Source organism: Schistocerca piceifrons, chromosome 7, assembly GCF_021461385.2.
Source record: "Schistocerca piceifrons isolate TAMUIC-IGC-003096 chromosome 7, iqSchPice1.1, whole genome shotgun sequence".
NCBI classification, from domain to species: Eukaryota; Metazoa; Arthropoda; class Insecta; order Orthoptera; family Acrididae; genus Schistocerca; species Schistocerca piceifrons.
Window position 1 is genome coordinate 20,712,399 of NC_060144.1, and position 23,941 is coordinate 20,736,339.

The following is a 23,941-nucleotide window of genomic DNA, read 5'->3' on the forward strand; positions in this document are numbered from 1 at the left end:
GATGCCTCGCACACCAGTTTCAGTTGTGGACAGTATACTGCTTCACCTCGAAGTGGATTTGCACAGACATGCTAAGAAAAAAATTAAAAATTAAATTTTTAGGTGCAGTCTTCAGGTCTTTAGAGGGCAAAATCTGTTTAAGACAAAGAGACGGATTATGCCAAAGGCTGTTCAGTTGTATGTTAGGAAAGGTAATCATGGAATGGAGGAAAAGAACAGAAGAAGGAATTAAAAACACCGCAATCTGGACGAAAGGATGTAATCTGAGAACTGATTGTTTGGGTTTTGTAAAAGATTTTGCCATCTTAGCTGAACTTGGAGATGGTGAGCAATGCAGATAAATATCGTACAAGAGAGAGCTTTAAAAGCAGACACATATATATTTTGAAAAAACAGTATATGGCAGCTGGGAAGACGGCATCTAAACACACGGAAACTAGTACAGAAGAATGAAGAAAGGTTCAAAAATGGTTCAAATGGCTCTGAGCACTATGGGACTCAACATCTGAGGTCATCAGTCCCCTAGAACTTATAACTACTTAAACCTAACTAACCTAAGGACATCACACACATCCATGCCCGACATAGGATTCGAACCTGCGACCGTTGTAGTCACGCGGTTCCGGACTGAAGTGCCTTGAATCGCACGGCCACCGCGGCCGGCTAATGAAGAAAGGCTGCAAAATTTAAATATCTAGGAAAAATAATGGAGCTGAATGCGCTGGATGAACTTTAAGCTGCATCGTGACATTCATATTACTGATAAAATCTTTGCCAGTGGCGAGTATATCTGATACGAATATCTGTTGTCGAAGTTTTCAGCAATCAGTACTGTTGATACGTCAACGTACTTTCCCATCTCCGTAAATGATAACTCAAACTTAAGATGCTACTTTTTTATGCCTACCGGAAATGGCTATTACACAAGTGATTCGGTTTGGTCGAGTTATAATCAGTGAATCACTTAATCTGTTCAGTGCTGAGTAATGTTACGAAGTAGTTTACAACCTGTACGTATATATATCAGCTGGGTTGTCTGCCTGACATTACTGACTATACGAGATGCTGAAGCTGACCCTGTTGGCTGGCCTGATCGCTGTTGCCGGGGCCCAGACGGCAGTCAACCGGTTCCCGGATGGTTTCCTTTTCGGGGCGGCCACTGCTGCCTTCCAGATCGAAGGAGCGTGGAATGAGGATGGTGAGTATAAACTAACATCTGTGTAAGAGTCTTCTTAATCGTCATGTGGTTTAAATATGAAAGATGGTGGCAAATTAAAACTGTGTGCTGGACCGAGACTCGAAGTCGGGACCCTTGAATTCTGCGGGCAGGTGCTCTATCGAATATTTTTTCTTTTTGTCTGCCGATTTCTTTTTCCGTAGACCCACTTCAGGTGTTGGCCCCTAACGCCCTTACTACCCATAAAATCTATCTAACACACAAACAAAAACAATACCTAGTGCCACTGCCGCTTTCACCCTAAAAACTAAGTAGGGGAGATGTATGCCACCCCATCAGGCTCCGTCTGCAAACTAAAAAGAGATACGCCTCCGATAGTTTTGTAAAAAAGAAAGAGGAATGAAAGAAATGGTACCACGATTTATTTTATTTTATTATGTTAACTATTTTAAAATCTTCTTTCACGGCTGTCCAGATCGTCTTCTCGTTCATCGAGGGTGAAACACCCTACAATTACCGTTGATCTCTCACATCAGCCCATCCTGTGCTATATCTTTAATCTCACACGCTGTAGCCGGTATCGGTGGCCGAGCGGTTCTACGCGCTTCAGTCCGGAACCGCGCGACTGCTACGGTCGCAGGTTCGAATCCTACCTCGGGCATGGATGTGTGTGATGTCCTTAAGTTTAAGTAGTCCTAAGTTCTAGGGGACTGATGACCTCAGATGGTAAGTCCCATAGTGCTCAGGGCCATTTGAACCAGATGAACACCCTGTGCATCCCAATGCTTTGAGGGGCGCATAAACAACGGACCCAAGTAATTAGCAGAGAGCGAACCATTCGACCCTTTGCGCCATAAAACCATGTAGTTGCTCTTTAAATAGAACCATAAATCTAATACAACCATTAAAATTGCTACACCACGAAGATGACGTGCTGCAGACGGGAAATTTAGATGACAGGAAGAAGATGCTGTGATATGCAAATGATTAGCTTTTCAGAGCATTCACACAAGGTTGGCGCCGGTGGCGACATCTACAATGCACTGACATGAGGTAAGTTTCCAACCGATTTCTCATACACAAACAGCAGTTGACCGGCGTTGCCTGGTGAAACGTTGTTGTGATGCCTCGTGTAAGGAGGAGAAATGCGTACCATCACGTTTCCGACTTTGATAAAGGGCGGATTGCGATTGCGGTTTATCGTATCGCGACGTTGCTGCTCGCGTTGGTCGAGATCCAATGACTGTTAACAGAATATGGAATCGGTGGGTTCAGAAGGGTAATACGGAACGTCGTGCTGGATTACCCTTCACGCTGCATCACAGACAGGAGCGCGCGCAATGGTGTACTCAATGACGAACCAGGGTGCACGAACGGCAAAACTTCATTTTTTCGGATGAATGCAGGTTCTGTTTACTGCATCATGATGGTCGCATCCGTGTTTGGCGACAGCACGGTGAACGCACATTGGAAGCGCGTATTCGTCATCGCCATATTGGCGTATCACCCGGCGTGATGATATGGGGTGCCATTGGTTACACGTCTCGGTCACCTCTCGTGCGCTTTGACGGCAGTTCGAACAGTGGACGTTACATTTCAGATGTGTTACGACCCGTGGCTCTACGCTTCATTCGATCACTGCGAAAACCTACATTTCAGCAGGATAATGCACGACCGCATGTTGCAGGTCCTGTGAGCCTTTATGGATGCAGAAAATGTTCGACTGCTGCCCTGGCCAGTACATTCTCCAGATCTCTCACCAATTGAAAACGTCTGGTCAATGGTGGCCGAGCAACTGGCTCGTCACAATACGCCAGTCACTACTTTTGATGAACTGTGGTACCGTGTTGAAGCTGCATGGGCAGCTGTACCTGTACACGCCATCCAAGCTCTGTTTGACTCCATGCCCAGGCGTATCAAGGCCGTTATTACGGCCAGAAGTGGTTGTTCTGGATACTGATTTATCTATGTACCCAAATGGCGTGAAAATGTAATCACATATCAGTTCTAGTATAATATATTTGACCAATGAATACCCGTTTAGCATCTGCATTTCTTCTCGTTGTAGCAGTTTTAATGGCCAGTAGTGTAATTTTGCAACGGCCTCACTAGAAATGTATGACAGCCCCATTCCTTTAACGCACACCGTGGCGTCATGTGGAGCAGCAGGGTGGTATGTGACGTCAGCATGGATCAGTTCTGTGGACTGCACGGACTGAGTCGTCCGTTGGAGCAACAATGGCAGCATGCGACGTCTGAGGAGCCTACAGTCCGCAGCCGTATCACGAACGAAGCGGTGCATGTCAAGTGTCGACAGCTGAGCGTCGGGGCAGAGAGGGTCCTCGGAAGATGCGTAATGTGGGGAAGTTTCCAGTCGTTATCACATACCACAGCCCCCCACCGTGGTGGGAAGGAAAGGCGCGTGTATGTTACTCCACACTCGCTTCCAGCCAACCGCCGGATGTCGGCGTTTAGTCAGCAAACAGTGCTCGCCGCCGATGAGCTACCCAAGTACGACTCACGACTCTCCTCACAGCTTTACTTCCGCCAGTACTTCGTCTCCTACTTTCCAAACTTCTCAGATTTCCTGTGAAACTTGCAAGACCTTCACTCATGGAAGAAAGGATTTTGCGGAGACATGGCTTAGCCATAGTCTGAAGGATGTTTCCGGAATGAAATTTTCACTCTGCAGCGGAGAGTGCGTGAACTTCCTGCCACGCTCCACCAACATACTGACACGCATATGAGTTTATCACTTCAGACAGCTGACAATATGTCTCACGCCGTTTACGCTTTCGCACATTGGTGTAGTGGACTGTACGTAAGGTATGGAAGATGACAGAAAGGCCCACGCTGGACAAGTCACGTATGTATAACATAATGAGAGAACATGATTTTTTTTTCACTTTTAATGTTCCAGTCTGAGCAAGATTTATGTGGTGTACGTACACTGATGAGCAAAAACTTTATGACCACCTTCTTAATTGCTTGTTTGTCCGTCTTTGGACCGAACTACATGACTGATTATGCGTATCACGGATTCGACGGTTCGTTGGTAGGTTTGTGCAGGTGTGTGGCATTATATGTCTAAGTAAAAGTCATGTAATTGGCGTAAATAACGGGGCCGCTAATTTGCTTATGCGTGACGGGGTACGATAGCGACCAGTTGGGTTTACACCAGAGGAATTTGGTCGCCGGGACATCAACGTGACTTCACTATAATGCTCCCCAAACCATTGTAGCATGGTTCTGGCTCCGAGATATGGACAATTATACTGCTAAATGATGACACTGCCTTAGGGGAAACATCAAGCATGAAGGGATGAGGGCGCTTTGCAGCTGTTAGCGTTCCTTCGATTGCTGCCACAGGCTCCATGCAAGTACAGGAGAATGTCTCCCTTAGCATAATACTGCTGCTACCAACCTGCGTCCGTGGTGCGCTGCACTTTTCGAGCCGTCGTTCACCTCGATGACGGCGTTTGTGGAGACGATCTTCGACCTAGTGTAGCGAAAATGTGATTCACCCAAAGAACCGACACGTTTCCACTGATCGACGGTCGAATTCTGATCGTCCCGTGCTCACTGTAATCGTAATTGACGATGTCGTGTTGACATGTGAATACGTAGGGGCGGTCCGCTGCGGAACTCCATGTTCAACGATGTACGATGAACGATGAACGATATGCTCCAGAACACTTGTACGTGCACCAGCATTGCGCTCTTTCTGCAGAGCTACCACAGATCACCATATATTGTACTTTAGAGAGAACAGAAGTCCCCTAACTCCGCGTTCTGTGGAGGGTCGTCCAACCACTAGTGTTGTTCACTGTCCTACCTCTTTCCACGACTAAAGCACGTCAACATTAGACCAGCTTCGCCGTTTTCGAGATGCTCGTTCACAGGCTCTGTGTCACAATAATCTGATCTCTCAAATGTTTTTTATTTCAGTCTCTGACCACCATATCAATTCTTTTGACGATGGCCGGTTTCAGTCAGTAATGACCATCCTCAGATCTTTTCTACACCATGTCTGAGGATGGTCATTACTGACTGAAACCGGTCATCGTCAAAAGAAATGATATTGTGATCAAAGACTGGAATAAAAAAAAACATTTGACAGTATTGGATCACTGTTCAATTATGCGACTATGCCGCAGGTGGTGGAACATGAATTCTGTCAAACTCGCTTATCTAAATGGATTTCCCCATTTTCATTCCCACAACTTCGCTAGGGTTCCCTCCCGTCCGTGTCTGCTCCGCTTACAGAATTTTGCTATCGCGCCACATGCTCACAACACCACCAGGCGGTAACCAGCATCGCTGGACTGTGGTCATGTTTTGGCCTACCAGTGTATGTGATTGCGCACTGCAGTATTGTAACTGTAACAGGGTGATTTTGTATGATTTCTGTACTGGAAATGCAATTCCTAACAGTGGGAGATACTACGAAATCCCGCACAGGCTTTGAATTCTGCAGCCAACAGCAACTGTCAACTGAAAATGATAGCGTTAAAGGCTTACACGAAGACTGTGCTGATGTGTTCAGCATCGTTACGCATCTCTAGAAGTAGAGTTGTGTTCTGCATAAAATCCAGTGTTTTATTCCTGATACCTAAAGCATGAGAGTGGCGGCTGACATCGGAGGTGGGAAATTAAGCGCCGTGGACAGTTTCAAATTACTGTTAGTTGTGCTAAAATATAATATGCTGTATATAAGACGACTAATAGACCGTCTTCCTCTACTGCGAGCTCGTTTGCCACCTCGTTCCCCCTCTGAGACACACACTGGCTGCAATATTCGATTTCCATTCGACTGGGTACGAGCCGATAATTCTCCTTTCAGAAATTTGTTTCCTCCTTTTCTTATCACTCAGTTCTTGCTCTCTTTCTTACTGCTGTCTTCTGCAGAAAACTTCTGGACTCCCTCCGCTCTCAAGCAACTGTTCCTCATTTTCTTCTGCTCTGTGTCCATCTACTTTCTCACAGTCAGGTGACAGGCGATGTAGCGAAATGGCGGTGCCAAAACAGTTTCCTCTGCGTGAGGCGACATTTGAGCCACGTGCTAATATCCTAATGTTGCCTAGGCATCGTTCGTGGGGCGTCCATTGGCCTGTGAAGGCCTTTGGTGACGGGTTCATACTTTGAGGTATCTTGGTGGCCCTCTGATGATAAATTCCTGTACTAATGATTCGTGTGAGAGGCGTGGGATATCAATGGTTGTCTGCTCGCAGATCATTGCAGTATGGACTCAGGTTCCTACAGCGGAGTGGAAGAGAACAGTAGCATCATTACCAAGAGCCTCCATTAGAAACTCTCTTTGTAAAACTGCTTTCCACTTAACTGTACCTTAGAAATGACATATATTATAGCAATTGTTCTTTCGCTCACAAGTCTGCTACAGTTCGTGGAATTATAGTTCGTTTGTACGCAGGCAAGGGTGAGAGCATCTGGGACCGCATGCTCCACGAACACCCGGAGTACGGCACGAATGGCGACAACGGCGACGTGGCCTGCGATTCGTACCACAAGTACCAGGAGGACGTGCAGATGCTGAAGGCGATCAACGTGAGTACTCGCTGTTACGTAAATGTGGTATTCAGTGAATCTACATTTCAGTGTCGCGGTAAGCCGTGGCACAATTTGTTGATCTTCTCCCCACATACCAGAACGTACTTCCCTCATACAGTATTTAAGCGATTTAGACTTAGCAACAACGTGTCTATCCTACTTGGTGAATGATTCCTGCTGCCATGGTAGAATACATACAAGATAATGAGTTTAAACCGATGTATCTCCTTTAGGCGTAATTATGCCCTTTGTTTATTTACCTAGAGTAAAAGTAACTTACTGATACCGCGTAAAGATTGCGTGTAGTACTTTAAATGCAATCTGCTCAACAAGTATCACAAAAATGCAGATATTGCGACGGTAAACTAATCTTATCTACCATTTACGATAAATACTTAAACAGGTGATATTGTGATATTAACTCTTCCTGAAAGTTTAAAGTTCACGAAATCTGATCATTTATTCTATCTTTTGTTACTCACGAATTAAGATAACAAAGATACCTAATCGTTTAACGGGGATACTGTGAACAAGACAACGGTTCAAAAATGGTTTAAATTGCTGTGAGCACTATGGGACTTAACTTCTGAGGTCATCAGTCCCCTAGAACTCAGAACTACTTAAACCTAACTAACCTAAGGACATCACACACTTCCATGCCTGAGGCAGGATTCGAACCTGCGACTGTAGCGGTCGCGCGGTTACAGACTGTAGTGCCTAGAACCGCTCGGCTACTAGGGCGGGCAAGACAACGGTCAACTTCAGAGTATCGTTGATAGCTTTCAGAATTCCTGTTTGCATTTTCTATTTATTTTATATATTTTTTTCTTCCATTAAATTATTTTCTATCTTGTTAATAACTTTTACCTACAGTCTGTGTATTAGAACCTATATAAAAAAAGAAACAAATTTTGAATCTTTCGTATGTAAGTACGTGAAGTGTCTTATCTTTCCCTTTGCTTACTTTGTTTGATCTCTGATCCTGGAGAAATAAAAAAGAAAGTTATTTTCTTTTGAAATTAAAGCTTTATCATTCATTAAAGTATGTTCATCGTGTTCACTAATATCAACTGGCTCCTGAATCTTTAAGACAGAATTTTATTCTTTAAGGGCTGTCTGGCAGTTTCACGTTATTGTCACTTAAGATCAATTACATGTGTTGAAATCAAGTAGTGATGTCCTAATTTAGCTTTGCCTACAAAAAAGTTAGTTAGTGCCACCACCACTTGATCTCTAAAAATTTAACAATCAAGAAAATCTCTACCATTCAGACGCTGAAGAATTTGTTACATACTCGATTCTGCTGATCTTGTTGGGCGAAGAGCAAATTAACTCGCTTGAAAAATGAATTTCCCAGTTATGCGGATGTAGTCGCCGCTGCATCAACAAAATTTCCTCTTGAGCATGTACATGCACTTGAGGTAATATATAAACAGATCCTTCACCGTCCGCGAGATCACAAACACTCTCGCTTGAAATGGTTCTGTATAGGACACCCACCCGTATTTCGCACCGGAGCTAATTGGTGCTTACCCCATTCTAATACTATACATGTTATCGATAAATGTTGTGTTTACGACCTTTTGGGGCCTTATCGATCTAACATCCTTTATTATGCAGTATCCTTAAATTGACAAATGAATCGAATTCATTTACCGAATGATAAAGGAACAATATATGCATATTACTCTTTAGAACGGCATGAACTGACTATAGACAGAAAGTTTTAAATTTACTTGACAACCTTTCCGTAGCAACCTAAAGACAACTTCTCCAGTGACTTACCCATTCTCGGTCTGGCAACTTAACTACGGCAGGATCAATATATTACTGTCATCAGAGCCATATTACAGCTCAGGAACGATGAAAATTAGACAAACGCTACTAGTACTCTTAAACAATGTTGTCGCTGCATTCGTTGGCCATGAGTGAAGTGTGCAGCGGCTGACCACACGCTTGCAGTACACCCTTCGCGACCACGGAGCTGCAACATAGGTAGCTACTCTTGGCCCCAACAGTTTGCGTCATCTTTCTCCTTCTTTTTATCTACAATGTATTTGACACAAAATTTGTACATCAAGAAATTTTCAATTTTAGACATCAGTTTTATATTCATGGAGCTCATTTCCCACGGTTTATAAACTAAGAATGGCCGTTAAATGTAGTTATTCCATTAGTTTTAAGCTATGTAAATGACTTTTCTCTTGCTAGATATGCAATTTCGAGACCACCACATTAGCAATACTGTAACCATACTTTTAAGCAGATCCAAATGAGGATGGAGCTTTATAACTAGACTTTTTGTGCCGCCTCTAATATAGTAAATGTTGTTGGACTAATCACTTTCTATACGTGCTCTAACATATGGGCATTTGACATTGGTATTTACAATAAAACCTGATATCCTGTATCTATCTCAGTTATGTCCAGAATTTGCCACACATCACACATTGCATTTAAAGAAATCTGTAGCCCTGTCTGCACTTCTTCAATAATTTTTTTTTCCACTAGCAGATCACATTCTTCTCGTGTAGCAACTATTTTCAGCGAATACTCGGATTTGTATTTTGGACTTCCATTTCCGCTTTCTTTTGCGTACAAGTAAGATATTAGCTAGACAGAAAGGCGTCATTTCTACAATAGGAAATTGTTTAAGTCCTTTTAGTATATTTCTCCTTTTCCTTGAGACCTGTGGAATAAGATGGTACCCAATCCTAGTTTGGCAATAAATATGTTTGACAGTATAGTGTGTAACAACGTTCTAGAATGAGAATAATACATCTTTGACTATAATAGGAAAGCTTATATTGTTGTTGTTGGAGCTTGTGTTAACAATTTTCACACAGTTCACAGGTAAATAATTAAAACTGTAGGCAATCAGAACAAAGTTAATTTTTCTCGGTCTTGATTGGAAGATTTACTTGTACACTGGTCAACGCTTATGTATTCTTCTTACCTCAGCAGGAAAATTGCAGAACACTGTTAATCACAGCAACTATTCTGTAAGCTGTCCAACTGTTTGCACCACACAGAAACGATAGTCACAGAATGCAGGGGAGCATAATGGAAATACTCTTTCTTGGCATTTAATACAAACAGACAGTCTTCCACAGAAGCAAGCACACCATCCATTCTATAATTACAAATCGTGGCCTGCAATCTGGTAACAGCATATTCTTTAGCTTAGGAAAATGTAAAAGTTTCTCATGCACACATATAAAGGACACTTCATAAAATAAATAGATGGTTTCTGATATAATTGTTCAGTTCTTGGCTATTGATTTGACGTATTAATATGATATTTATCTTTATTCTATAACTGGAACTCACCCACATTAAACTGTCTATTCAAAATGTCTAATTGTTGCTCACAATCTCACTGCTGTTTCCTTGGTAGTCGTCTTGCACACAGAGGTCATGGTTTGATGTAAGGTAATTACACATCTCCATTTTGTTAAAAATCCCAGAAAAATCTTGCGTTATATCCAGACCCACAAGGAAATAGTCATCTTACCATAATTGCTTCAGAACTGACCACTTAGATATCTCTTAAACGTACCACATATCTCGCTCTTTAACGTTATAGACCGTCCGTTCCCTAATGGTTCTTGGCAGTCCACTTGTACACAGCTGCAGGCCTCTGACAGCAACATGATACATGTGAAGCCCACATCTCCTGTAAAAGGAGACACAAGACATGTGCAAGTTTGAACACAATAACAAGTATCCACTTGCCTGAGAACTACACATCTGACCACCATCCCCTGACGTCACATACAAGAGACTGGGAGGAAGAAGTCTCTTTTGGACTTAACTTGGAGTTATCTGAAATGAGTGTACGCTTGTACGAAAGTGAAATGTGGACGATGAGCCTTTCAGACAAGAAGAAAATGGAAGGTTTTGAAATGTGGTGCTGAAGAAGAGTGTTGGAAATAAGATGGGCAGACCGAATAACTAATGGGTGAATCCAAAAGAGGAAGAATACTTTGCGGCACAACTTGACTATAAGAGCGGACAGGCTGATGAGACACATTCTGCGGGGTCAGAGAATCACCAAGTTGGTAGTGGAAAGAAGTGTGGGAAGTACAAATTACAGAGGAGACGAAAGCTGAATACAGTAGACAGATTCAGAAGAATATACGTCGCAGTAGCTGTCCAGAGATGACCGGGCTCACTCAGAACGAAAAGGAGAAATGGTTCAAATGGCTTTGAGCACTCTGGTACTTAACATCTGAGGTCATCAGTCCCCTAGAACTTAGAACTACTTAAATCTAACTAACCTAAGGACATCACACACATCCATGCCCGAAGCAGGATTCGAACCTGCGACCGTAGTGGTCGCGTGGTTCCAGACTGAAGCGCCTAGAACCGCTCGGCCACAAAGGAATAGGAGAGCTGCATGAAAGCTTCCTACGTTTTACTTCTCCGGAGTTACAAGAAATTTTTCTGTATGTCACGTCAATTTTTGCTGCAGTTATATCTTATTCAATAAGGTTTCTATACTGTTTCCTCATCCATCCTGATACATTCTACTTTTACTTGCCATTAACTTCGTTCCCTGGCCAGCTATAGTGTTACTTTCTTACCTCATTCATAAGATTCTTGTAATGTTTTTGTTATGTTGTTAAGATTGGGTATTTCTGCGTGATACATAACTCTTTGGAGTTTTGTGTACAAACGATGTTCTGTCGTGCCTTAATTATTTTGCTTTACTACATTTTAATTCTTGTAACTACTTTCATGTCGTTATATAGATCATTGGTCGTTACCTCATATAAATTGCACTACATTTCACACTGTCCTAATTTTGCAGCTTTCTGTTTCGTCGTATACCACCTCTCCTTTATCTTATAGAGATTCAACCTACTGCTTATCGAAGCTGCACTACGTTTTGAGTCTACTTCAGCCCCTTGGCGTGCTCTGCAGTGCAGAAACTCTCTTTTTCTAACGAAGACATACTCAACTTGATATCTTCAGTTCCCTCCTACATATCCAATGTTCTAGTCGATCTATGTTTGCTTTCCAACCACATTGGACTATACTAGTTTTTCATCCCTCTTCACAGTTTCAACAATTTCTCTGCTCATACAGAATATTTTATTAAAGTGTTCGTCATTCTTACAGCGGATAGTTCTGGTAAAAAATAAAAAAATCTTATTAACATATGACCAGAAGAAACATTTTTGAGCTGTGGAACATTTTATCGACTGACAGGCATATGTCTGTTGGCACTAGAGGAGGTGTTCCATGGATTCACTACTTATCGTTACCAGTCCGGCACCCTTGGTTCTCAAAGAATGACAGATTTGTACGAATATCTGGTTGCCTTCGGATTCGGTTACAAGCGTGCCACAGACTTTCCAGTAAGGTGTGCAAGTTGTCAGTGGATCTAGAACATGACGGTGACTTTAATCGTCCTCAGCGTTATAACTGTAAGGGATTAAGATTAGGTGAAAGGGGAGGGGACCTAATCGAGCTATAGACATATCACTACACTTTTGCGTCAGGCACTGTCACACGAGGCGCAGACAGAGCAGTGGTGCACCGTAGTACAGTAAGAGGCTTTATTGCGTGTGTTACGTCTGACAACAGTATTAGTGCTAGAAGCAGAAGTACAGAGGCACACACAAAGAAGTAGAAATGTGTAATGAACGTCAACAAGGAGGCACCCTACACCACTGTGCTTGGGCCGTTCTACGCACAAGTTAAATGGCCCAATATTTGGGCCCAACCATTTGGCCAATATTAACACGCTGAGAATGTGAGGCACTCTTTTCAAATTCCTTGTATATTACTTCTATTTTCTCATCCTCGGCTTGTTTCATGCACATAAAGGCCTGTGCAGTCGTGGCTGGTGCGCTTAGTGTCAGAGCACAAAAGAATCTTTCAGTAATAACGTATCACTTTTGAATTTAAGTGTTTTAAGGCGTCCTTTGCCATGGTGGTTATATTAGAAAGGCCACACAGATATTAATATCTTTTCTGAACCAAAGAAAGCACACGAGATACAGAAAACAGTATATACCAGTACCTAGGATCATGCCGTATTGCTCAGGGAAACGGTTTTGTTAAAAAGATCCGAAGTACCCTTTACCAAAACTGTTTCACTGGGGAAGATCGTGTTGTGGTTCCTCCCTTAAACAGTCGCATGAACTTGAAAATGACAGATATCGGGAATAGTGACCAGGGGATAGAAAGGTAACCGACACCGCTCAACAGAGACAAGGACACTGGACCTAGTGAGACAACCGTACGACATAAGGGTACGCAAAATAAGTCGCTCCTCTTCTAGCGTCTGTAGGTCGCTGGAGGAGCTAAGCGTTCCTAGTAATCGGAAGAAGAGCAGCTCATTCCAGTTTCGAAGAAGGATCGTCGAGTAGACGCACAAAACCACAGGCCTATATCTCTGACGTCGGTCTGTTGCAGAGTTTTGAAACGTGTTTTATGCTCGCGTTTTATGTAATTTCTCGTGACCGAAAGTCTGCCCCGCAGGAATCAACATGAGTACCGGAAACAACGGTCGCGTAAAAACCACCCCCTCTGTTGAACCAGGCGCGCGAGATAGTAAACAACAGGAAATATCGGTGCATCTCGGCAGCGCGGCATAATGAATGAAATACGAGCGTGCGGAATGTCAGACCAGCCATGTGACTGAAGAGTTTCCAGCAAACAGAACACTGTAGGTCATTCTCAACGAAGAGGAATAATCAGACGTAAGAGTAACTTCGGACGTACAGCAACGGACTGTTATAGGACCATTTCTTTTCACAATGTATATGAATGAATTAGTGTACAATGTCGAATGTTCCGTGAGGCTTTTCGCGAACGATGCTGTTGTATACAGGGAAGTCACAATGCTTAGAAAACCCTTGTTCCACCAACACACGAATGTTTCTCATCCGTGTGCGATGTGTACCAGATAGGGTCGATAGAGGAAACTGAGAACATCCGAAGAAGAACGGCGCGTTTCGTTACAGGTTGATTTAGTAAGCGCGGAAGAGTCACTGAGATTCTTAGCTTGTTCTATAGGCGGATGGTGCAGCAGAGGCTTTCTGCATCACAGTATGGTTTACTTTTAGCGTTCCGACAGTGCACGTTCCTGGAAGAGTCAGCCAAGATATTGGTTCCTCCTACGTACGTCTCTCGAAGTCATCGTGAAGGTAAAATTATAAAGACTCCAAATTACACGGAGGCATGCCAGCAATAGTTCTTCCCGCGAACCAATCGTGACTGGAACAGGAAAGGGGGAACTGACTGTAGTGCATAAAGTACCCTACGCCACTCACCGTAAGGTGGCGTGCAAGGTGTAGTTTTTCAATGTAATGTTCTATCACCCATATTTACTCCGACATTCATTCTTTAGGTGGCGTCATTTGACTTTTATGCCTCACAAAATGTTACGATTCTGATCCCCTGCATTGCTTATCCCAGTATTCACGCCTATCCTAACATTTCTTTCAGAAAATTGGACCTCTTTCTGTTTATGAGCTCGTACTGTATACTCATTCAAAATCAGCGTCCCATTAATCTGTCTCACAGACTGGAAGATTTGCAAATCATTAACTGCAAACTGTTAACTTTAATGGCGCGATCTGCATGCAATCCACATAAAATGCATGGTTACTCTGCTATAGCACACAGGGGCGTGGACCCAAAAATAAAGCTTGCAGTTCTGCAGCATTTACTGTAGCTCAACCATCATCACCTGTCGCATGTTCCCACTCAGAGTGACGTCTGCATGTAAATGTGATACATAAATTGCACATTCATTTGAAGATGACAATGAATAAGTTCTGCACTCTATAAGACACATTACTTAAAATACATTACTCGCCATTCAAATTGCTACACCACGAAGATGACGTGCTACAGACGCGAAATTTAACCGACAGGAAGTAGATGCTGTGATATGCAAATGATCAGCTATTCAGAGCATTCACACAGGGTTAGCGCCGGTGGCGATACCTACAACGTGCTGATATGAGGAAAGTTTCCAACCTATTTCTCAAACACAAACAGCAGTTGACCGGCGTTGCCCGGTGAAACGTTGTTGTGATGGCTCCTGCAAGGAGGAGAAAGGCGTACCATCACGTTTCCAACTTTGATAAAGGTCGGATTGTAGCCTATCGCGATTGCGGTTTATCGTATCGCGACATTGCTGCTAGCGTTGGTCGAGATCCAATGACTGCTAGCAGACTAGGTTCAGGAGGGTAATACGGAACGCCGTGCTGGATCCCAACGGCCTCGTATCACTATCAGTCGAGGTGACAGGCATCTTATCCGCATGGCTGTAATGGATCGTGCAGCCACGTCTCGACCCCTGAGTCAACAGATGGGGACGTTTGGAAGACAACAACCATCTGCACGAACAGTTCGACGACGTTTGCAGCAGCATGGACTGTCAGTTCAGTGACTATGGCTGCGGTTACCCTTGACGCTGCATTACAGATAGGTCCGCCTGCAATGATGTACTCAACGACGAACCTGGGTGCACGAATGGCAAAACGTCAATTTTTTCGGATGAATCCAGGTTCTGTTTACAGCGTCGTGATGGTCGTATCCGTGTTTGGGGACATCGCGGTGAACGCACATTGGAAGCGTGTATTCGTCATCGCCATACTAGCATATCACCCGGCATGATGGTATGGGGTGCCAATGGTTACAGGTATCGGTCACCTCTTGTTCGCATTGATGGCACTTTGAACAGTGGACGTTACATTTCAGAAGTGTTACGGCCAGTGGCTGTACCCTTCATTCGATCACTGCGAAACCTGACATTTCGGCAGGATAATGCACGACCGCATGTTGCAGGTGCTGTACGGGCCATTCTGGATGCAGAAAATGTTCGACTGGTGCCCTGGCCAGCACATTCTCCAGATATCTCACCAATTGAAAACGTCTGGTCAATGATGGCCGAGCAACTGGCTCGTCACAACACGCCAGTCACTACTCTTGATGAAGTGTGGTGTTGTGTTGAAGCTGCATCGGCAGCTGTACCTGTACACGCCATCCAAGCTCTATTTGACTCAATGCCCAGGCGTATCAAGGCCTTTACTACGGCCAGAGGTGGTTGTTCTGGGTACTGATTTCTCAGGATCAATGCACCCAAATTGCGTGAAAATGTAATCACATGTCAGTTCTAGTATAATATATTTGTCCAATGGATACCCGTTTGTCAGCTGCATTTCTTCTTGGTTTAGCAGTTTTAATGGCCAGTAGTGCATCATACGAAACACCAGTTGCAATCCTGTTGCCTTAAACCCTTTATTGCCATGTCATGTAATATACATTGTAAAGCTATAACGTGAACTACGTTCTCAGCTATCGACCTAGATGCTACCTCGTCGCTACGTATGAAAAATATACGCTACCAGGAAGAAGTCATGTCGCTGCTACCAAAACAGCTCTCCTCTCTCTTTAGAGTACAAACTTGAGATTCGTTTACAGTAGTATGCCATTCCTCTTTTGTCTCTTCCCTCCTCCTCACTTCCGAGTATGTTGTGCAACCCCACACCATTCATAACGTGGTGCATGTGTGACATCCTTGGGCGTCCTCGACTGTTCTTCCCCTCTATAGCTCCTGCTACATAGTTCCACTGATATTATTGTGTTTCAAAATGTGCCCTACCAGGTTGTCTCTTCTTCTTTTGAGGTGTCTCCAGAGAGATCTGGTTTCTTGTACTCTTGTCAGCACCTCTCCACGGGTAACTCGGTCTTTCCAGCTGATCTTTATCAGCCTTCTACAGCACCAGATCTCCAGAGCTTCTGGCTTTCTTCTCTCCTTTGTACATCAATAATATTTTATGAGTCGCCATTGAATGTACCTAACCACATGAACCATGGACCTTGACGTTGGTGGGAAGACTTGCGTGCCTCAGCGATACAGATAGCCGTACCGCAGGTGCAACCACAACGGAGGGGTATCTGTTGAGAGGCCAGGCAAACGTGTGGTTCCTGAAGAGGGGCAACAGCCTTTTCAGTAGTTGAAGGGGCAACAGTCTGGATGATTGACTGATCTGGCCTTGTAACACTAACCAAAACGGCCTTGCTGTGCTGGTACTGCGAACGGCTGAAAGCAAGGGGAAACTACAGCCGTAATTTTACCCGAGGGCATGCAGCTTTACTGTATGGTTAAATGATGATGGCGTCTTCTTGGGTAAAATATTCCGGAGGTAAAATAGTTCCCCATTCGGATCTCCGGTCGGGGACTACTCAAGAGCACGTCATTATCAGGAGAAAGAAAACTGGCGTTCTACGGATCGGAGCGTGGAATGTCAGATCCCTTAATCGGGCAGGTAGGTTAGAAAATTTAAAAAGGGAAATGGATAGGTTAACGTTAGATATAGTGGGAATTAGTGAAGTTCGGTGGCAGGAGGAACGAGACTTGTGGTCATGTGAATACAGGATTATAAATACAAAATCAAATAGGGGTAATGCAGGAGTAGGTTTAATAATGATTAAAGCAATGGGAATGCGGGTAAGCTACTACAAACAGCACAGCGAACGCATTATTGCGGCCAAGATAGACACGAAGCCCATCCTACTACGGTAGTTCTAGTTTATATGCCAACTGGCTCTGCAGATGATGAAGAAATTGATGAAACGTATGATGAGATAAAAGAAATTATTCAGGTAGTGAAGGGACACGAAAATTTAATAGTCATGGGTGACTGGAATTCGAGAGTAGGAAAAGGGAGAGAAGGAAACATAGTGGGTGAATATGGATTGGGGGAGAGATATGAAAGAGGAAACCGTCTGGTAGAATTTTGCACAGAGCATAACTTAATCATAGCTAATACTTGCTCCAAGAATCATAAAAGAAGGTTGTGTACATGGAAGAATCCTGGAGATACTAGAAGGTATCAGATAGATTATATAATGGTACGACAGAGATTTAGGGACCAGGTTTTAAATTGTAAGACATTTCCAGGGGTAGATGTGGACTCTGACCACAATCTATTGGTTATGAACTGTAGATTAAAACTGAAGAAACTGCAAAAAGTTGGGAATTTAAGGAGATGGGACGTGGATAAACTGAAAGAACCAGAGGTTGTACAGAGTTTCAGGGAGAGCATAAGGGAACAATTGACAGGAATGGGGGAAAGAAATACAGTAGAAGAAGAATGGGTAGCTCTGAGGGATGAAGTAATGAAGGCAGCAGAGGATCAAGTAGGTAAAAAGGGATGGGCTAGTAGAAATCGTTGGTTAACAGAAGAAATATTGAATTTAATTGATGAAAGGAGAAAATATAAAAATGCAGTAAATGAAGCAGGCAAAAAGGAATACAAACGTCTCATAAATGAGATCGATAGGAAGTGCAAAATGGCTAAGCAGGGATGGATAAATGTAAGGATGTGGAGGCTTATCTCACTAGGGGTAAGATAGATACTGCCTACAGGAAAATTAAAGAGAGCTTTGGAGAAAAGAGAACCACTTGTATGAATATCAAGAGCTTTGATGGAAACCCAGTTCTAAGCAAAGAAGGAAAAGGAGAAAGGTGGAAGGAGTATTTAGAGGGTCTATACAAGGGCGATGTACTTGAGGACAATATTATGGGAATGGAAGCGGGTGTAGATGAAGGTGAAATGGGAGATACGATACAGCGTGAAGAGTTTGACAGAGCACTGAAAGACCTGAGTCGAAACAAGGCCCCGGGAGTAGACAACATTCCACTAGAACTACTGACGGTCTTGGGAGAGCCAGTCCTGACAAAACTCTACCATCTGGTGAGCAATATGTATGAGACAGGCGAAATACCCTCAGACTTCAAGAAGAATACAATAATTCCAATCCCAAAGAAACCAGTTGTTGACAGATGTGAAAATTACCGAACTATCAGTTTAACAAGTCACAGCTGCAAAATACTAACGCGAATTCTTTACAGACGAATGGAAAAACTGGTAGAAACCGACCTTGGGTAACATCAGTTTGGATTCCGCAGAAATGTTGGAACATGTGAGGCAATACTGACCCTACGACTTATCTTAGAAAATAGATTAAGGAAAGGCAAACCTACGTTTCTAGCATTTGTAGACTTAGAGAAAGCTTTCGACAATGTTGACTGGAATACTCTCTTTCATATTCTAAAGATGGCAGGGGTAAAATACAGGGAGCGAAAGGCTATTTACAATTTGTACAGAAACCAGATGGCAGTTATAAGAGTCGAGGGGCATGATAGGGAAGCAGCGGTTGGGAAGGGCGTGAGACAGGGTTATAGCCTGTCCCCGATGTTATTCAATCTGTATATTGAGCAAGCAGTAAAGGAAACAAAAGAAATATTCGGAGTAGGTATTAAAATTCATGGAGAAGAAATAAAAACTTTGAGGTTCGCCGATGACATTGTAATTCTGTCAGAGACAGCAAAGGACTTGGAAGAGCAGTTGAACGGAATGGACAGTGTCTTGAAAGGAGGGTATAAGATGAACATCAACAAAAGCAAAACAAGGATAATGGAATGTAGTCGAATTAAGTTGGGTGATGCTGAGGGAATTAGATTAGGAAATGAGACACTTAAAGTGGTAAAGGAGTTTTGCTATTTGGGGAGCAAAATAACTGATGATGGTCGAAGTAGAGAGGGTATAAAATGTAGACCGACAATGGCAAGGAAAGCGTTTCTGAAGAAGAGAAATTTGTTAACATCGAGATAGATTTAAGTGTCAGGAAGTCGTTTCTGAAAGTATTTGTATGGAGTGTAGCCATGTATGGAAGTGAAACATGGATGATAAATAGTTTGGACAAGAAGAGAATAGAAGCTTGTGAAATGTGGTGCTACAGAAGAATGCTGAAGATTAGACGGGTAGATCACATAACTAATGAGGAGGTATTGAACAGAATTGGGGAGAAGAGGAGTTTGTGGTACAACTTGAGAAGAAGAAAGGACCGGTTGGTAGGACATGTTCTGAGGCATCAAGGGATCACAAATTTAGCATTGGAGGGCAGCGTGGAGGGTAAAAATCGTAGAGGGAGACCAAGAGATGAATACACTAAGCAGATTCAGAAGGGTGTAGGTTGCAGTAAGTACTGGGAGATGAAGAAGCTTGCACAGGATAGAGTAGCATGGAGAGCTGCATCAAACCAGTCTCAGGACTGAAGACAACAACAACAACATTGAATGTATGCATAACGTAATCCACGGTAAGCCGTTTAAATTCGCGTACTCTCAGGTAGACGTGCTAGCAGTTCTCTGACAGAGGGTTTATAGCACCCTTTACAGCAAGACGTTTGCTGGAAATAGGGTCGTCGAACGTTTTCGGTTTGTTGATGTAATAATTTTCTCTGACAGAATGTCCGAATAAAAAAAAAAATGTAAAAATGCTATTTCTTTCGGGACACTGTTCCTGTTTCGTTATAACATACCTAACCGTGATTTTTGTTATCATTGTCACATGCCTGCTCCATTCTCCATTCTCGTGAAGTGTTTCGTCCCTTTGCTCAAAGATCAAAATGTATTCTCAACTGTACTCGACTCTCACACGTAGTGTACTACACGCTCTTGTTTATTTATCTATGTCATTTGAAATTTATAGCATAACTTTTGAAAGAGACCTAGAGTATGATTAATATATTCGTACATTCTTCCCGTACTCTTAGAATGAATTGGTCAACAAGGACAGCGGAGCTGTTTTCATAAACTTACTTACGTATTTTATTCTGTTTTGTTTACGGACAGGCGGACGTGTACCGTTTCTCCATTGCCTGGACACGCATCCTGCCCACTGGAGACCTCGACGTCATCAACCAACCGGGCATCGACTACTACAACAATCTCATCAACGAGCTGCTCGCGAACGGAATCCAGCCTCTGGTAAGAGAGAAGCATACATGCAGGTGTGACCAAAGAGTCGTTATGCAATTATAGGTTTCCATATGTAGTCGAACGTTGTTATAAAGTGGTTTCTTTGTCTGTCTACACTGGTTCATTTGTCTTGTGCTAGTAATGCAATGGTACATTAGCGCAAATAATACTGGATCTAGTTTACTGGCCATAAGTATGTAAAAATTAGGGGAGAGGTGGAACTTTCGGGCACATTGTTGTCTTAGATTCAAGTGGTTCAAATGGCTCTAATAACTACGGGACTTAACATCTGAGGTCATCAGTCCCCTAGACTTAGAACCAAGTAAACCTAACTAACCTAAGACATCACACACATCCATGTCCGAGGCAGGATTCGAACCTGCGACCGTAGCAGCCGTGTGGTTCCGGACTGAAGCGCCTAGAACCGTTCGGCCACCGCGGCCGGTTTGTTAAGTCATAAGCTCAAAACTTGTCTATATAGGACACAACGTGTTCTTTCGCAATCTCGGTTACGTGCTATGCCCCATTCATGGTTCGAGTAGTGTGAATCACGTGCCCAGATTTTATTAGACGCCAGTAGAAGATGACCGCTAGGCAACATGAAATTAGGTACTCAGTGTTGTTTAGACCACGACCATGCTTGGGGTTACTCTAAAACAGTGTAACGTTCCAAGTGTACGTTACATGCGGGAATTGCTGGTATAAGAACTGATCCACAAGTAATGTAAGACTTTGGTTTCGTCACTTCAAATCACCTTTCGAAGAGTGAATTGAGGACGAGTTGTCAGTGCCATGATTTGAAGGCAGGAGTGACAGCTTCACGATTACAAGTAGTCTGCGTAAACCAGTTACGTTGGCCAGTGATGCGTTGTGTCTACGGATGGTGTTAAGCCCTTCAGCATCACTAAGGAATGAAGATAGTGCATTGTACCGCCGAAACTGCTAGCCAACAATAAATGACGTCATAAAGACGGCTGTAGGTTTTGAAGAAATCAGGTTCAGCATCAAGTTGCAGTCGTTGTAAGTATCGATCGTAGCAGGATTACCACGTGCAGAGACTATAATCAAGAGAAGTCTATAAAATCATATCATATTCTGCAGAAATATGCTCAAGTCAACAAGTAAGGTTAAGATAATGAGGTGAGCCAGCATTTAGACCCATTTCTGATTGTCTGGTCTAGTCCAGATGACTATTTTCTCTGTGAGCGTCCTGACTCAAGCTGCAATCTACACACTGGTAGGCCATACCACCTTTGCTGCGAAATCGTAATTGCTAGTACACAAAGAGAGAAAACGTGAACAACAACCTGTCTCGAAACGACCGGCCGGTGTGGCCGCGCTTCAGTCTGGAACCGCGAGACCGCTACGGTCGCAGGTTCCAATCCTGCCTCGGGCATGGAAGTTAGGTTCAAGTAGTTCGAAGTTCTAGGGGACTGATGACCACAGATGTTAAGTCCCATAGTGCTCAGAGCCAATTAAACCATTTTTTTTGTCTCGAAACATCGCAATTTCGTTGAGTTCCATGGAATGCATTTTGTCCTCCTATAATAGACATATACAAGGTGATTTTGACAAAAAAAGATAAATTGGAAGAAATGATCCTTGATACGATATAGAGCAAAATAGAATATGAACACTTCTGACGGGAAATTCGCACGAAGAGAAGTACACCCAATTGAAGCTAGAGATAAAAATATTTGACTGTGTAGGTTACAAAGACTGAAAACGTACACGACAATACATCACGGAAGTGGAAATGTTCTGTTTGTACTAGTGTTTTGGATCCACTCTCAAATACGCATTATTTCCAACTTCATGAGAGTGTCTCTCCCTTGAAACGCACTTTTGGCCATGTGTCCACATGACTTCTTGTCCTCTCAGCCATAGTTTCCTGCAGTTTGTCTCCAATTAGCAAAACCACCCTGAACGCTGAGGTAAACCTGATTTTGGAATGGACAGGGAACCACTAGATTTAAGACTGAAAAATGTAATCGATGGACAGCAAGTTATGGGATCTGGAATTTAAGTTCACGAAGCAAACTCGTTGTGCAGGTGACAATGTACCACTGGGACCTGCCGCAAGCGCTGCAGTACATCGGTGGATGGCCAAACCCAATTCTCGCTGACTACTTCGTGGAGTATGCCAGAGTGCTGTTTGAAAACTTTGGAGACAGAGTGAGTATCGATGGCTCCAGTGTTTCTCATATCGGTTCCTGCTCACTGTGATTACGCCTCTGACGGCTGTCGTCTCGCAGGTGAAGATGTGGACCACGTTCAACGAGCCGGAAGTGTTCACCATCGGCTACGCTTCCGCGGAATTTCAGGCTCCGTCACAGAACGCTCCGGGCATCGGCGACTACCTGGCTGCACACACCGTCATCAGAGCACATGGACTCGTCTACCGCCTCTATCAGGAACAGTTCAAGGCCAAGCAGAATGGTATGTTTCTCACTGTTGTTAGATCCTGCACGTATCACGCTTTCTCGAATTAATTCAGTCCGTCAACCTGATGATTACTTTTCGTGGATCATTCACGACTGTTTCCGCATCCTACCAATAGCTCATCTTCAGTGACTGTTTTCATATCGCTGGATTCGAGGAAGGCGGCCTACACCATCACCGAATGGTTCAATAGATTTGACTCCCGTAGTTTCTCTCTGGAAAATTATAAAACTGTTTATAAGGACAAATCTACTATAGTAGATGATGTAAAGGGCCGTATTCCTACTGACTGCGCAGGAACTTCCGCTGAAGTGCTACCGTGCTTACTTCAGGCTTCCAATGACAGACTGGAGCCTTGTAATGAGGCTGGTGGTGGCGTACTGAACACCACACTCGAAGGGCAAACTTCTTTCTTCTTCAGAATCCAAAGTATTTGTTTATTCAGTTTTTTTCGTAAGTTAGTGCTGACACATGGAACAGTATTTACAATTTTCAAACTACAGTTGCTCGTGGACTGCTACCAGAGGAATCCATAACACGAGCACTGACATTCTGTTAATGTCGATGAGCAAGTTCCATTTGAAAATATATACCGTACTGGGTGAACAAGAACTCCACCAAAAAATTTTGGAAGTTGTTAGGAAATATTTTCCAAATATTTTGGTACAAGTTATCTGTGTTCTCCTTACAGGCTAACAACATTTCATTTGCTATCTTAACCGTTGTATCGGTATTATGGTGAAAATTTGCAAGGCAATGCAAATGTCGACGGTATTTCACTCACGGTACTTGCTGTTCACAACAGTAAGGTCTACTTTAATCCTGGTCCTCAGGCTTGCATTCAGTACTCCTCTGTCCAATCTGGGATTTGTTTCTCTGGTAGTGGTAGTTGTACATTAACAGCGGTACATAGCGGCCTGGGCGGGTTTACTGAGGAAGAATAGGCCAATGTGCTTATC

General features: G+C 43.3%; 1 protein-coding gene across 1 annotated transcript in view; it reads left to right on the forward strand.

The window, feature by feature from the left end:
* The first annotated feature begins 1,062 nt into the window (after nucleotides 1–1,062).
* The window catches only part of LOC124805387 (myrosinase 1-like), a 47,291-nt gene continuing 24,412 nt past the window's right edge, over nucleotides 1,063–23,941 (forward strand). Inside the window, exons 1-5 of the mRNA XM_047265949.1 lie at nucleotides 1,063–1,198; nucleotides 6,609–6,742; nucleotides 20,415–20,549; nucleotides 22,593–22,715; nucleotides 22,796–22,979. Coding sequence (XP_047121905.1) covers nucleotides 1,063–1,198; nucleotides 6,609–6,742; nucleotides 20,415–20,549; nucleotides 22,593–22,715; nucleotides 22,796–22,979 — 712 coding nt within the window. The remainder of the gene's footprint in view (nucleotides 1,199–6,608; nucleotides 6,743–20,414; nucleotides 20,550–22,592; nucleotides 22,716–22,795; nucleotides 22,980–23,941) is intronic.